General features: G+C 42.3%; 1 protein-coding gene across 17 annotated transcripts in view; it reads right to left on the bottom strand.

The window, feature by feature from the left end:
• The window catches only part of SNAP91 (synaptosome associated protein 91), a 169,796-nt gene extending 153,495 nt beyond the window's left edge, over positions 1-16,301 (bottom strand). For 15 of the 17 annotated variants that reach the window (XM_070795814.1, XM_070795808.1, XM_070795813.1 and 12 more), the window contains exons 1-2: positions 15,825-15,942; positions 14,720-14,879 (exon numbers count right to left, since the gene is read on the bottom strand). In XM_070795814.1, coding sequence (XP_070651915.1) covers positions 14,720-14,849 — 130 coding nt within the window. In that variant the 5' untranslated portion in view covers positions 14,850-14,879; positions 15,825-15,942. Of the gene's footprint in view, positions 1-14,719; positions 14,880-15,328; positions 15,423-15,824; positions 15,943-16,077 lie in introns of those variants that run through there. The other 2 variants (XM_070795798.1, XM_070795799.1) reach the window with 2 other exon arrangements.
• Positions 16,302-16,754: the final 453 nt, after the last annotated feature.

The raw sequence follows: 16,754 nt of genomic DNA on the forward strand, positions 1-16,754 counted from the left end.
GAGCAAGGAAGAACCTCCCTCTGCACCCCCAAGGCCTAACCATACAAATCACTCTATTATTAGCTTTTAAAGACAAGACCACTGGCATATGAACCTCAGGCTTGGAACCAATCAAGATCAATGTCAATTCTGGATAAATAAATAAATCCAGATAAATAAATCTAGTGGGCAGTATGCCTCAGTAGCCAGCATAGATAAATTGCCTAGACAAGTGACAGCAAATTTGTTTCATCTTAAATGTCAACTATGATTGACAGTAGAAATCTAAAACATTGTATATGGGTGCTCTCTGAGGCCAAATCAATGGCTCTAAAGAAAGAGTGCCAGAATCTATCTGCAATGTCTGCCAAGGAGGAGGAATATGCAGTGAGGCTACTGACCAGCCGTTTGTCATCCATTTCCAGAATTATCTGGCTTCACAGGAAAAAAAAAAAAAAAAAAAACCAGCAACTAGCATGGCTTCCCAGGTGGCGCTAGTGGTAAAGAACCCGCCTGCTGATGCAGGAGACATGAGATGCAGGTTGAACCCCTGGGTTGGGAAGATCTCCTGGAGAAGGAAATGGTAACCCACTCTAGTATTCTTGCCTGGAGAATCCCATGGACAGAGGAACCTGACAGGCTACAGTCCATGGGGTTGCAAACACTCGGTCCTGACTGATGTGACTTAGCACACATGCAGCTTATTGCTAGATATTAATGACATTAGTATAGCAATGAAATCTCTGGAGATTTCAGTGGCATAAAATAAGTGTTTTTAAGATACAGGTGACAAGCTATAATCCAATTTCTTTTTCCATGGGCATGGTGGAACCAACAATTGTGTGTTTATATCCCATTTCCTTCTCCTCTTGGATTCATATCTAGACTTCATTTCCTACTTTCTCTTACACTTTGGTGAGGCCATTGAAATCTTGCCAATGGAAAATAGGTGGAAATGACGCCCAGGCATCATCACCTCAATATTTCCTGCAATACTTACTCCCCTTTCTGTCTTCCTTCCTCCATCAGACAGATGCATAGAATCCTGGAGGGCTCTGAAACACTAGGTGATGAATTTGCCAAGATGGGATGAACTATCTGTAGCAAACTGTGATGTGATCAAGAAACAAAACTTGTATCAAGCCACGAGCTCTTAGGGCTCCCCACTAAGTAGCTCTGGTTGGACTAGAAACTGTTAGCATCATGCCACATATTCACACAAGTCAACCAGGCCCTGGGCAAAGTAAATGAGTGTTTTTCCTTAAGCTTGTCTAAAACTTCAGCTCTAAGAAGACTGTCCCTTTCTTTCGGTGAAATTGTTTGCCAAAATAGTTTAATCTATATTCTTGTAACTCACATTCAAAACAGTCATGATTAATATGAGTATGAAGCAGAAAGTAAACATCCTTCCATCCACAGGTAACATTTTTGCATATATTCTACCAAAATAAATACTATGGGCATACACATACTTTCTTTAAAAATGAAAACTGAATTATATCTCATCACCTGCCTTTCCATGTCAGCTATAAGAAACTCATTTTTAAAGGTTGCTCAGTTGCTTATTGGCACACACCATCAAGTATTTAGGTGTATTATCTTGTATTCCTATAGACTGCTGCAACAAATACCCTTAAATGCAAACTTTTCTTTATTTTTCCAATTATTTATCTGAGACAAATTTATAACAAATTCCTGGGCCAAAGGATTTTCAAGAGTTTTGACTAGTACTGCCAATCTGTCCTCCCAAAGTCTGTATCAATTTACACCCCTGCCAACTGAGTACCCAACTTACACTCTTATTTTTCCACCTGAAAAAGTAATACTGAACTCAATTAAAGAAGCATCTTTTGATGAATTCACAGTGTAACTGCATGAAATGATTAGTATGACCCACAAGAAAAACCAAAGTCAAATCTTTGCTCTGCCACTCCATATATACACACACACATACATACACAGAACCAACTCTTGACATAGTAATGTTACTACAATGCACTTTTCTTCAAAAAAAACAAAAGCAAAGTATAACTAAAAATTAAATGACTCCTTTGGAACCATGATGAGAATTCTTGGGCAGGGGAAGAACAGAGAAACACAAAGCAAAGAGGAGATGCAGGTGTTAAAAATGGTGCAGCCTGTCCATTAGCACAGGCTCAAATCACTCTTCCATGTACCTTAAATGACTACACTCATGCTCAGTCAAGGGTAGCCAAAACCAGAGTGCTAAGTGTTAAAATACTTAACAAAGAAACCAGAAAAACATGAACACACTGCAATTCTACTGGGATAGGAAGACCACAAAAAACAAAACTTCATTACGCCATGGTCTAACTGAAGTGTTTAGCTAGATGACAGATCTGTAAGCTGTACAATTTGATGCTAATTAAGTTGATAATGAGATTATATGAAATTTTAAAAATTTCTATTAGGGAAGAATCAATAGGACATTTTCTGATATCTTTTTAATATTTACCTCAGGAAAAATTACAAAGGACGGTGACATGAAAGCAACTGGCTTTGGAAAGAATAGGAGAAAGGAAATATTCTTCATGTGGATATTTTCTTAACCTAAATTTTAACAACCTTTGTATTTTTTCTTTGGTGTTAACAGGGTAACAGACCAACCCAATGAAGTATGGTGCAAACATACTTAGACATATTTAATATACATGGTGATTTGGGGTGGGCTTGGGGGGGTTTATATTTTGGGGTTTTTGTTTTAGATTTTTAATAGTTGGGAACATGATTTTACAAAATTCTGTTATTTCAGTCATAATAGTTAAGGAATGTTATAAATTATGTCACCACAAGAAGAAGATCAAACTAAGAGACCTTAAAAGTTTAACACGTCATTTTTAGAAGACTTTCAACTAAATGACACATGTCTGTAATCTTTACAGTCTTGTCACCAATGGCACAGGGAGCATTCTCTGGTGTCAGCACCAGGACCCAAGAACCAAGCAAAAGACAAGGAGAGGCAAAAGGTAAGTAGGGGTCAGACTGGCAGGAACGGTCAGCAGGGGCAGCTGCACGGTAATCCCTGTGTCACAAGTGCCTGGGGTTATGTTTGCATTTATGGTGAACTGAATTTGAATTCACACTCTTAAACACTTGTGCACGTATGTTACATTTCCCACATGACCCCACACAGAGATTATTACCTGGCAAAGGCACAGCAATCAGAATTAGGTGAACAAAGCAATGACCCATTAGGGCAACTGCTCAAGGCAGACAGATAAAGAAGTATTCAGTATTCACACACAAAGAATGTGTGATTTTCACCTCTTTGGGACTCATCCGTAAAAATGAAAAGCTTGGACAACTTCTAATATTCTCTGGATCCTAGAAGACCCTCCAGATCTGGCCCTACCCACAACTCAGATCTTGTCTCATAGCCTTCTCAGTCTTCTTAACCTCAGTCTTCCAGCAGCCCTTATTTAACTTCTTTCAATTCCCAAAATGTGTCTCGCTTGCCCCACGCCTCTTCTAAGATAATAGTCTGCGAAAGCCCTGGTCCACCCCTCACCCAGGTCAGTCACGCTTAATCTTTAAAGCTGGACTTCAACATCACCTCCGCTGCATGCACCTCCATGGAGGACTTCACCTCCTTTGTTAAAACTTCTTTTAGAACAACATGCAATTCGCTTTTTTCATTTTCTGTCTACCCAAGTAACCTGCAAGCTCTCTGATGCCAAGAGTTGCGCATCTTGCTCACTCTAGCATCCCACGCCTTCTGGAACAATTATTGGTGGTGCTGTGTGTGTGCTCAGTAATGTCCGACTGTTTGCGAGCACATGGACTGTAGCCCACCAGGCTCCTCTGTCCACGGGATTTCCCAGGCTTGAATACTGGAGTGGGTTGCCGTTTCCTTCTCCAGGGATCTTCCTGAACCAGGGATTGAACCTGTGTCTCTATCATCTCCTGCACTGGCAGGTGGATTCTTTATACTGCGCCACCTGGGAAGCCCGGAACAATTCCTGGCATTTAGTAAATACTCAAATATTTGTTAAATGAATAAATGATGGGATTGTGTTTAATAAAGCTACTAAAAGACTCAATACTAAAAGTAACTTCTAGTTTCTCCAAACAGGTCATGAAAAGCCAAATCAAATATGCTGATATTCACTGTTCTCTTAATCCAAAGCTTTCAGTTAAGCTGTCTCCTTTCCTCACTGTTTCCCCAAAACCCTCAAGTTGTTAATGGTAATATTATATCACTATACACATAGTGAATAATAATCATTTCAGTGAAAATTAACAGTATGTAGCTACTTTTGAAATAACATTTTTCTTTTATAACTATCCTTACCATTAATAATGTAGGTAGTTATAAATTATAAAATGGCTAGTGAAAAACAATGCTACCCAACTGTATCCAACTCAAAACAAACCAAGCAAATGTTACACACATCTACACCCACATGATGCTAGTGAAGAGTTTTCTTGATATTAACATCCAGTCATCCACTACCTCATCAATAATGATATACACCAAGAGAAGCACACATATGCTTTAAATCCATAACCAAAACACTTTTCCTATCAAGGCTATAATTTTAACCAAATTTAAAATCTCACTTCTGAAACCTAGCTTCACTCATACCTTTTCAGTAGGTTTCAGAAATGAGATTTTAAAATATATAAAGACACAGAAGCAGCACGTACAAAGGCCCCCAAATAATGCAGAGTATAACGAACCTGATGAATGTCAGAGTTGCTCTGGAATGAACTATGGAGTTGTGTAAAGAGGATGGGTGGAGAAGGCAATGGCACCCCACTCCAGTACTCTTGCCTGGGATCCCATGGACAGAGGAGCCTGGTAGGGTGCAGTCCATGAGGTAGCTAAGAGTCAGACACAACTGAGCAACTTCATTTTGACTTTTCACTTTCATGCATTGGAGAAGGAAATGGCAACCCACTCCAGTGTTCTTGCCTGGAGAATCCCAGGAACGGGGGAGCCTGGTGGGCTGCCGTCTATGGGGTCACACAGAGTCGGACACGACTGAAGCAACTTAGCAGCAGCAGCAAAGAGGATGGGGGGCAGAGGATGGGAAAACAGGTGGATTGCATTTCTAGCATACAGGTAAACTAACAAGAAGGAAAACACCTGATAATTTAGATAAATATTACAGGCACCTTCCACTTATTTGGCTGTATTCATGAAGAGGTAAAAGCAATCCCTAAGGCCAGAAACGAAAGAAGATGCAGAAAACCACATGGTAGGTAAACTGCTACTTGAGAGAAGGCTGAGCTGAGGCCGTGTGCTAGTCTGAGTGGCCAGAAGCTTAGATTTTAACAGCTCTTTGAAGAACAAAAGACCAGGCGGTGGGGACTAAGCAAGACGGCTAATTGGAACCAAGACCTCCTCACAGAGCTGGGACCCTCAAGTTACTTCCTTACTAAAATTAGGAGAAAACAAAACAAAACAAAACAAAGAACACCTTCAAGCAAAGGAAGATCATAGGAAAACAATTCACTCGACCTAGGTCTTTGGTAGTTATGGTAGGGGAAAAATCTTTGGGGCATTTGTAAACATAGCTTGTCACCTTGCTGGAGTTTGTGATTCAAATTTTTATTACAGATTCACACTCCTCTATCCAAGACCCTTGAGCCATATATGTTTCAGAATTTAGGATTTTCCACATTTTCCAAAAGTAGTATGAGGCACACACCCATAAACTAAGTAACCTAGTATAATCTGGGCAACATACATACAACGGTCTTTCTGTAGCTCAATATATGAACCTTCAAGGTAGGTAGAAAAATGGCTATGACTGATCACATTTTGTCAACAAATGATTTCCAAAAGAATTTTGTTCTTCTGAGCTTTTTGGATTTTCAAATTATGAATAAGAATCATGGACCTGGACCTGCATTAGATGGGAAGCTCCAAGAACAGAAATTAACTTAAGGTACTCCCAGGATGGTAGTGCATGTGGGACCTTATAGAAGCAAACACAAATCCTCTCGAAATACAGTTAGGCTTTCTAGGATTCCCACAGATGAAGTCCTAGACAACATGATCTCAGAGTCCAAAATTACGAAACATGTAAGGAAACAAATCATTATGGAAGGTCAGGCAAAAACAATAGCAGAGGCAGAGCTTCATGTAATTGATCTGTGAGATACAGAATATAAAATGAGTTGTGTTGAAAATGTTAAAGAAATAAAAGAGAAACTCAAAATGTGAGCAAGAAATGTATATTATCTCAATGCAAGGTAATACTGAAAAACTTAAAAAATGAAAAGTATAAATGAATAAAATTAAAAACTAAAGATGAGTAAAAGCAGACAAGATATAGCTAAAGAGAGAATTAATGAACTGGAAGATATCTGAAAAAGAAAGCACAGTAAAGAAAGTATTAGAAACTATGAAAGGTATATTTAGAGATGGATATAATGAGAAGGTCCAGAACATACATAATCATGTTTGAAGGAGATAAGAAAGAGAATGGATGTAGGGAACAATCAAAGATAACAGAAAGGCAGGGAATTTTCCAGAACTGATGAAAGACATAAATTCTCAAATTCAGGAAACCCATCAAGTTCCAAATAGGATAAAAAAAAGAAAACTACATCCACACAGACATACAGTACAGATGGAGGAGACAAGATTTATAAAGCAGCCAGAGAGAGAGATTACCTGAAGGTAGGCAGACTAATAGATGACTGCTTAAGAGCAACAGTGGAAGCCAAATGTTACCTTTATCGAGAAAATAACTCAATCTAAAACTGTATATCCAGATAAACTATCCTTCAAAAAATGTGGGTAGAATAAAGATGTTTTTTAGACAAAAACAGAGTTTACCACTGAAGAACCTTACTTGAAGGAGATTCAAAAGGATATAGTTCAAGAAAACCTAAGGAATAATGAAGGAATGGTTAGCAAAAAAGTAAAGGTGGATATAGCTACATAAACACTGCCTATATGAAATAATAATGTCTGGCTTTGGAGGTTAAAGGCTTCCCTGGTGGCTCAGATGGTAAAGCGTCTGCCTACAATGCAGGAGACCTGGGTTCAATCCCTGGGTCGGGAAGATCTGGAGAAGGAAATGGCAACCCACTCCAGTATTCTTGCCTGGAAAATCCCATGGATGGAGGAGCCTGGTAGACTACAGCCCATGGGGTCGCAAAGAGTTGGACACGACTGAGCGACTTCACTCACTTTGGAGGTTAAAACAACAGTGGACTAAAACCCTGGACAATAATAGGATGTAAGAAGTGGATGACTGGAATGGAAAGCTTCTAAATTTCTCTTTTGGGGGGAGGAATAAAAAGAGATAGTGGTCTAGGCAGCCTCTAAGTACACATATTAAATTTTTAAGGGCAACCACTAAAAGGACTGAAATAGTATATATATAGTTTCCAAACTATAGGGGAGGGAAGTGGAATTAAAGTAAAAACCAAAGCAATCGAAAGAAGACAAAAAAAAGCCCAGTAAAGGGAAATCAGAAAGGATCACATATCAATTGTTATGTTGGCAGTAGCAGTAATGGCACTAGCAATGCTAACTACAGCAGTGGTAGTAATAACTGATGCTCATTGCATGTTTATGTGTCAAGTTCTGGGCTAGTATCTTAGATGCATTCTCTCTCTTATTTCTCACCAAAATTGAGGTAGATACTAATATTAATCATTTTATAGATTAAGACTAATTATTGATCAAACCAAGTAGAAGACAGCTAAAGAAGGAGAGGTCAGTTCTAAAAGAACTGATCACCCACTGTATTTGAGTGGAAGAGAACACTTGTGGGAGTGGTCTGGGCAATTTAGTGGACAATGTCTGACACCCTACAAGGATTCTAACGTTTCATGTGTGAATTAAGCCAAAGAGACAGAATATACAAAGAAGGCTTGAGTTGTGTCTTTTGTCTTTGGAATTATGAGTGTCTGTTTCAAGAAGCTTGGTTGTGAAAGAAAAGCAAGGGGATGACAGGTTGGTTGCTGGAAAAGGTCATAGAATTCAAGGAGAGTTGTGTGTGGGAGGTTCTGTTTGTTTTCAAGGGAGATACTTGAAAATTTCATGAGAGAGCCAGAGAGAGAAGTTTAAGATACAGATGACACAAAATAACTGATGCAGAAAGGAGAAGAGTTATACCTTAAAATAAAAGTGCTAATCCTAGGGAAAAAAACAAATGATCAGGCCCCAAGGCAAAACCACACAAAGCAAAGATCCAGCTTCTAGCTTCTCTCTGCTGGGAATGGCACATCACAAGATCTCTTAGAAGACATCGGAGCCTTCTTAAAGATGCATAATAGAGAAATCTTAAGGACATATGGGAGAACAGGGGAGGGGGACAGGAGGATCCTCACACACTTGGCACAAATGGAAGAGAAAGCAGGAAAAAGAGCTATGCTGCAGGCTTCAGGTTATAACTCTCTCTGGTTTGCACTTTCATCCAACTGCTCCAAGGAAGATTCCATCATTTTTCACTTATAGGTCATCATGTAATTGACACCGAGTACGCCATTCAACTCTTCTCCCCTTTACGAAAAGCACAAGATAGAGAAACTTCCACATTAGCACCAAAGAAAATCAGATAGCCAACATGTCCCTTACAAGCAAGCAAAGTATTCCTCTGTAAAGAGAAATAAATTTACAAACAAAGTGAAACTTGAGAATAAACATTTTTTAATGGCAAGAAATGCGGCTTTTCAAATTATTTAACTGCATTCAGATTATATGGAAGGTTCTCTGGGGAGCTGCTGGCTCAGGAGTTGAATCATCTAAAATACAACTCTGTAAGGAAAGCATTCTCTGCCCTCAGGGAACATGGTTACATGTCACATTTGACCTTCTTTACCAAGTTATTAAAACCAAGATAAGCTCCAAAGAACACCCTCTCCCAACATCAACCAATTTGAAGAGAGGAGGTAAGATATTTAAAAGGATATTTACTTGTGAAGGGCTTCTCTCATAGCTCAGTTGGTAAAGAATCTGCCTGCAATGCAGGAGATCCTGGTTCAATTCCTGGGTTGGGAAGATCCCCCAGAGAAAGGAAAGGCTGCCCACTCCAGTATTCTGGCCTGGAGAATTCCACGGACTGTAGAAGGGATAGGCTATCCATTCCAGTATTCATGGGCTTCCCCTGTGGCTCAGCTGGGAAAGTATCTGCCTGCAGTGTGGGAGACCTGGGTTGAATCCCTGGGTTGGGAAGATCCCCTGGAGAAGGGAAAGGGTACCCACTCCAGTATTCTGGCCTGGAGAATTCCAAGGACTGTGTAGTCCAAGGGGTCCCAAAGAGTTGGACATGACTGAGTGACTTATTTCACTTCACCTCACTTACTTGTGAAAAGCTAAGGGAAAGACCCACGACAACTAAGTGCACAGATTAAATTTCAAATTAAGACTTCAACAACCATTTATTAAACATTGAAACTAATATGGCAATGAACCAAACATCTAGATTTTAATCTAAAATGCAGGAAGCTAATTTTGCAATTACAATATGAATGTACCTACTGCATACATAGTTTTACATATTTTTTCATATACACAATCTCTTAAATCACTAGAGTAACTTCTAAAAAAATGATTTATCAGTTTTATACTGGTTCTAAGAAAGTATCTGCTAACCACACTGATCTCAAAAGGGAAAGAAAAAACTAAAGTGACCCAAAGATATTGAACATTATACCATAAAAAATATTTCTCTGAAAATGTGGGAAGTAAAAAGATCCAGGAAAAGATCTTTATTGTTCCGGTAACTGATATAAAGCCTACTTAATTATTGGGTTGGCCAAAAAGTTCATTTGGGTTTTCCCAGACCACCTTCCTGAGAGGTATGAATGAACTTTTTGGCCACCCCAATATTTTAAATCATTTCTAGGGCAAGCTCCCTGATCTGACCTAAGACTCTTAGCCACTCTTCTTCTGCTCCTGCTAACCTCTCCACCTCGCAAGAGCTCTTCTCCCCTCCTGGGATGCTGATCATCGTCTATGAGAATGTCACAGGGCCACACAATTGGACCCTTTCAGATTTAAGGTATGAATGATAATAGTGTCGAATGTCTTTAGAAGTCTATTTCCCTCATCTCTTCCTGCTGCTGCTGCTGCTGCTAAGTCGCTTCAGTCATGTCTGACTGTGCGACCCCACAGACAGCAGCCCACGAGGCTCCCCTGTCCCTGGGATTCTCCAGGCAAGAACACTGGAGTGGGTTGCCATTTCCATCTCTTCCTGACTATCTAACTAATAACATAGACTATTCTAAACCACTTCCACGCGGGCTTGGGCTTCTGTTGAAATCAAGGAGGAGGAACAAAATATGCCTTGGTCTAAAAAATTAGAGGGTTTCTTTGGACAATAACAAATAGTTAAATGAGAACTGAAATCAAAATAAAATTCATTTACAGCAAGTTAGCACACTTCTCATATAGCAAGTTACCCTAGTATTCAGTAAGCTTTTATATACTGCTGCACATTAATTTTACTCAGTAAGCTTAGCTTACACTTTTGATATTAGCACTATAGAAATCTTTTAAGTTATCACAAATACAGATACGATGAGCAACTGAAAACTGAACTGATCAACTGAATCAGTATACAAATAGCACTTCTATAAATGAAAATATATTTTAGATGTTATATCCTAAAGAAGCCTATGTAAAGCAAATACATTTTTTATTTAATTGTTCATTCTGTTCACTCATAAAATTTCTTAAATATTAGCAAATATTTTATAAATGAAGTTAAAGTGGCAGGACTTCTGTGGCCATTTGCCAATATCTGCCTTGAATCAAAATATACTCTATATCTCTTATTACCTTTACCTGATATTCTTGTAAGAAATACAATCTTATTTTTTTCTTATTTTTGGAGGGAAAGAATCATTTATAAATGTCAATATCTCTCAAACATAAGCTTTAGAACTTGAATTACTTATTAGTAGAATAAGCTCATTATTAAAAACTCTCAAGAGGTTTAAAATGGAAAAAAAATAGGATTACTGATAAGCGATTTGGCTTTTCATAAGGTTTGGCTTGATGTTGATAATAATCTCTAAGATTGAAATTTTCACAACCTTAAGCAGGGTATTTTAACAATATAGTAGTATATACATAGAAATTGTTCATAAGAGCAGTTAACCAAAAGTAATCTTATACCAGGGCTGTAAAACTTCCCAAATTCTCCCTGCAGGTGTTACTCTGGGTCAACCCTTATTTTGTTGTTGTTCTTTAACCCTGACACAGAATTTGGGTAAGCAAGCACTGGATGTTACACTGGATCATGTTGCTGTATTATTTGACCTGGGTTATCCCTTAGGCCATCAACTACAAAACAGAACCAGAAAAACAATGGAAATGTAAAACAGTTTACATTTTGTAATGTAATGTAACCAAGTAGGTGAATGCTTGCCAAGTCCTGGATATTCTATGTGCAATCAAATAGGTACACAATGTTACAGGGAAAGGATGTACAAAAAAACTAATGTCAAAGTAACACTGACTGCAGGTTCAGTCGCTAGGCTCAGTTGTGTCCAACTCTTTGCGACCCCCCAGATTGTAGCCCATCCTCTGTCCATGGGATTCTCCAGGCAAGAATACTGGAGTGGGTTGCCATTTCCTTCTCCAAACGTTGATTAGGTGTTTAATTTTCATGTGCAAAGGGCAACATTATTCTAGTAGAGTGTGGAATAAAAGCTTTACATAATCTAAAAGAACCTGAAAACACAGAATCCTTATTTAGATTATTAAGGATTCTATCCTTAATCATATCCTTTAAATTTCATATATAACTTCTGATTATGGAGAAACTTTTCTGAACATATTTTTCCCCCAAGAAACATACTATTATTGAAAACAAGGGGAAAAAATTGAGAATATTTGTCCAGTTTCCTTATTTCTCTGCCTTCTTATTATATGAAATTCTGCCTCCAGATGTTAACAAATCATTCCTCCAAAAGCATAAATCATGTATCATTAAGCCTTATTTTATAGATTACCATAGTTAACAATAATTTTTGTGGCCTATCAACCCAAACAGAAAAAATTATCTTTTAAACCAGTATTTTAAATAATATTAAGTACACATTTCATAAAGATTCTGAGCCCAAATTAACCCAAGGTTTGTTTTTTTTTTAAATCACAGAACCATTAACTCTGTTCTTACCACCTTCTAATCCGAACTCCAAACTGCAAAATTACATACAAATCCAACTAGCAAAAACTTTTTTGGTTCATTGCCTCAACTCTGTATTTTGTGCTCTTTTCCTCCTAACTAGTATTTAATATTTTCATGACCAAATAATCTTAAGATTATTTTAGTGCCCACAGAAAAACTTAGCTATATGTTTGCATGTTTTAATAACTGCCGTGACTCACTTTTAAAACTCGTGTGTTACTGGAAACCTGTGAATAAATTACTAAGGTCATCTACTGTTACTGAAAGGAACATTACAAAGAATTCTGTACAAAGATGCCTTCCTACAATGCATATACATATAACATTATTCATTTATATGTTGAGATTTTCCATATCACGTTTAATTAAAATAGGTCATATCAGTAACTTGATACATATCTTTCCAAATTCCACCCTAAGGTTGACTTTAAATGAAGATAACCTATTTTATGCCTTATTGGAAAAGTAAAATGTTAAAGAGAAAGACCAATACTCCTCAGTTCTTGGCTTTTGCTCATTTTTTAAAATCAAAGAATAAAAATTTTTCATGCCTATCATAAAAATTACAATAAGTATGTGGAGTTGTGATGCTCAATTTCACACAAAGCCATGCAAACAGGATGGGTATTCTAAAGATTAGACCATTCCAGTTCGTATGGTTCCTTTCCCCCCTCTCACTAGAGAAGTTAAGTGCAGTGGTTAAAAGCTATGAATATTAGTTACCTTCTCTGAACCTATTATGCAAAGATAAATTAGAAATGTAAAGCTCAGTGCCTGGCACATAGTAACTGCTCAATAAATGTTTAGCTCTTATGATTCCTCATCTTAATAATCTGATACAAGTTCCTCCTTCAGCTGAGTTCTTTAAATATGGAATCTTCCCCCTATATTCCACATCTTCAGAATCACCTCACTCACTAACATATGAGGGCAATACTGAAAAACCTGCCACCTGGAAAATTTATAAAAGATTTTCCAAGATCAAAAGATTAAGGTGACTATAAAGAGTCAATCTTTCTCTGAAACATATTTAAGGAAAGTCTCAAACCTTTGAATGTTCTCTGAAAGGTATCAATATATGGATCTATCATTTTCAAACCATTTAGCAAATCCACAACCTATAGCTTTTTCTATTATGAGGATTGGCTACACTGACACCTACCTTTCAGACATGAGTCATCCTTTCAGAGTTGGGGAAACTGATAGAAACATGGCTAAATGATTCAGCACACTGCAGCAAAACGAGCTGGTCATGAATTTATAATTTCCACTTGTGTTAGGGGTCCTGGCCCAGCTGACCTCTTACCCCACACTGCATGGATAACATACAATACCATAATCACGTTTTGTAAAAGATTCTCTCTGGAAGAGAGTAATAGTGTGTCCCCCTCAGACAAGCTTCTAGAAGCAAAATTATTCATTTTTATGAGACAACAGGTTTGCAAGCCTGGAGAATCCTTACATCATCCAGCTACAAGCTTCATCAAGCTTTGCTTGTAGCAGGACCAGAGTCAATTCTTACAGTGCTTTCATTTTCTCAGTTGCACAAGGCAGACACTGGGGAAGGCCTAAAGCATAAGAAAATCTGAAAATGGGCAAAGGAAGCCAGATGGGAAGTGGGTACAGCTAGACCGTGCCTCTCATGCCAACACTGACCTTTACCAACAAACAACACAGGAGGATAGATTCTAAGCAGGTCCAAAAGACCGAACAGTAACTACAGAATATATTATTACTTGTAAGGAGCCTCACTACTCAAAGCAGGTGAAAGCCTTTTTCTAAGGGTCCCTATTAGCCCTTCAATAACAAAACATTTAATCCAATGAAATCTTTACTTTAGAAACAGATTCCAAACTAGATTAAAGCCTTTCCCATCAAATAACCAAGTTTTTTTTAAAACAAAATATGAACTGAATGTTTTCATTTAAAATTGCACCATCTCAAATGCTGGCAAAGCACAACCATTTTGTGCCACAGCATGGCCATTCCGCCCAGCAGTTCCTGAGAATGGGACAAAGAAGTGTGCCAGGATGTGGAAAATGAAATCTCCATTATCTGTGAAGTGCAATTTCCTCATTCAGGAGCTTAACTTTATTTCAGTTTGCTGTGGTGACATACAACACACACGCACTGAACCTCAGCAGCAGCACTGAAAGAGATGACACTATTTTTAAAACTACCCCAAATGTAAGAAACAACTAGGGTGATAGATTTGACCTTCGAGTGTGCAACCCCTGGTTTCTTCTAATGTGGACTGGAGAAGGGGGGCGGGGTGAAAAGGGGGTTTAAAAAAAAAACGAGGTGAAAAGCTCCTTAACCATAATACACAATTTCTTGGTATCTTAAAGTGTGTTTGTAAATACATACATATATTTCTTTCTTTTCTCCACTAAAACCTTGGAGATCAGTAGGAGGAAAAAAAATGGCTCAAAGACAAGGTTTCAGGGCTGACCCACGGCGACACCTCGACAGTGGGAGATTCTGAGCTCAGTGAGGGACAGCCCGGCTCCGAGGTCGCATGGACGCAGCATAAGCCGCCAGCGAGCCCAGGCCGCGCCGCACGCGTCCAGAGCGCCTCGGCCGTGCGCATGTCCCACTTATATAAAGAGGCTTACAGTCCAGGTGCTTTTTCTTGGGGCCCATCACTTCATGAGTAGTGGCTTTGCAGACCGCTCTGGCTACAGCGGAGCCTGTCACGCTGTACTGAGCCGCGGCGATCCGATCCGTGAGCGTTTGGCCCGACATCTTCTCCGGCCGCGTCTACCGCCTCCTCTTCTGCGGGGAAAGAGGGGGGAGCGGGGGGAGGGGGAAGATGGTCCTGCTTTAAGCCGCAGACTTGACCCTTCGAGCACCCAGGCCTTGCCTCCTCCAGCCGCACGGAGGCTCTATTCTCCGTCCCCGCCCTGGTACCACCTTGCCGGAGCCAGCAGCAAGCTAAGCCCCGCACCGGCGACGCGGTCTGGCGGGGGCTGGGGGAGGGGGAAGGCCTTGAGCGAGACAAGGTCCCCTCCAGGAACCTCAGCGCGGATCCGGCGCCAGCATCACGACAATGTCCCCGAACGACCCTCCACTTCCCTCCCCTACCCGACCCCCATGCTGCCCGCCTCACCCCTCCGCGCCCCTCTGTCCAACAGCACTTTCCCCGCAACCTGATCTCCGGTGCCAGACCAGCCACCGTGTGCGTGCGGGTTATTCCCTAGGCGCCGCGCCCGCCCTGCGCCCACCTCTCGCCTCCCCGCCGCAGCGTCCCTTCCGAGCAGCCCGCAGGCTTCGGAGAATGGACCGGATACCCTAGCCGTGGCCGCCTCCCTTCTCCTCCCCGCGCCGCTGCAGCAACCGGCTCGGCCCCGCTCGGTAGCAGCGGAGATTATCCTATCGTTGCGCCATGTTACGCGTCCGCCTCCCCTTCCCTCCTCGCCGCCGTCTCCGGGGCCCCGCCGAGGCCCTCAGCCCGGAGCCCCCACCCCTCGTTCCCAAAGCCCCACCGCAAAGGCCGCCCCGGGGCTCTGCGGAGGCGCCCGAGTCTCGGAGCGCCTCGCCCCTCCTGACAGCGGAGTACAGAAGGGCTGACAGCCCCAGCCCAGCCCCCCGGCCGCCCTCGAGCGCGCCGCGGAGCTGTCACCCGGCCGCTGCCCTTCCTCGCGCCCTAGGATTATCCCCTCCCGCTCCCCGCGCGGCCCGAGCGCGCAGAGAGGCCCGAGCCGGCGCCCCGGTACTCACCCCGCCCCAGGAGCGGCGCTGCCCGCCGCAGGATGAGCGGACCCCGGGTCGCCGAAGGAAGTCGCGCCGGGTGGGTGTGTGCGGCCGCGCGCGGACCCGGTGCCCCGGGGCGCGATGCCTCCAGCCCCGGCCCAGCCCCCGCCCTCGGCTCCGCGGTCCCTGCGCCCGCCGCCGTGGCCCCAGGAGCCAGCCGCACCCGCCCGCTGCCGCGTCTCCCCAGCCCTCCGCGCTGCGGCCCCATCCCCGCCCCCACCTCAGCTGTGGTTGCTCCGACGAGTCAGGTGACGGCGGCGGACAAACCCGGGCGAGCTCTCCACGCAGCGCCTCGCGGCCCCCTCCCAGCTACTCACACACGCCGCCCCCCCGGGGCCGCGAGCTTCCAGGCAAGGGGGCCGCGCGCGAGCATCCCCGGCAGGCGCGAGCAGAGAGGAGGGAGGCGGGGAGGCCGACACCCGCCCAGCCAACCACCCTCCGCGAGGCGCCCGGCAGCCCGTCTGCTCCCTGGACCCGCACCCGGCACGCACTGCGCGCGCGCGCACCGCGCACACCTGCCGGCCGTCTGCAGGATACGCCCGGGCGGCGGGGGCGTTGGCGCAGCCCGGCTAGTGAGGTCCGCGAGTTCTGCTCGGTGCACGCCGGGGCTGGGCGTCGTCGCGCGCTGCCTGGAAGAACCCAGCCCTTCCTCCCCTACATCTGATTCTCCCGCCGGCCAAAGACAGCAGAGGCCTCGATGGGCAGGACGATTTGAAAATGTCAAATTCTGTTGGCCGACAGGGCCGTTACCTGTGTGTCCTCAACTCCTTGGAACGCCTCCACTTGTCTGTTTTAGTTGGGAGCTCGCGTGGGTAGTTAATTCTCTCGCCACTTTGGTCTTAAACGCATACTGAAGTCTACTACAGGGACGTATAATTAACAAGACTATCGATCCCG

Source organism: Bos indicus, chromosome 9, assembly GCF_029378745.1.
Source record: "Bos indicus isolate NIAB-ARS_2022 breed Sahiwal x Tharparkar chromosome 9, NIAB-ARS_B.indTharparkar_mat_pri_1.0, whole genome shotgun sequence".
Lineage (NCBI taxonomy): Eukaryota > Metazoa > Chordata > Mammalia > Artiodactyla > Bovidae > Bos > Bos indicus.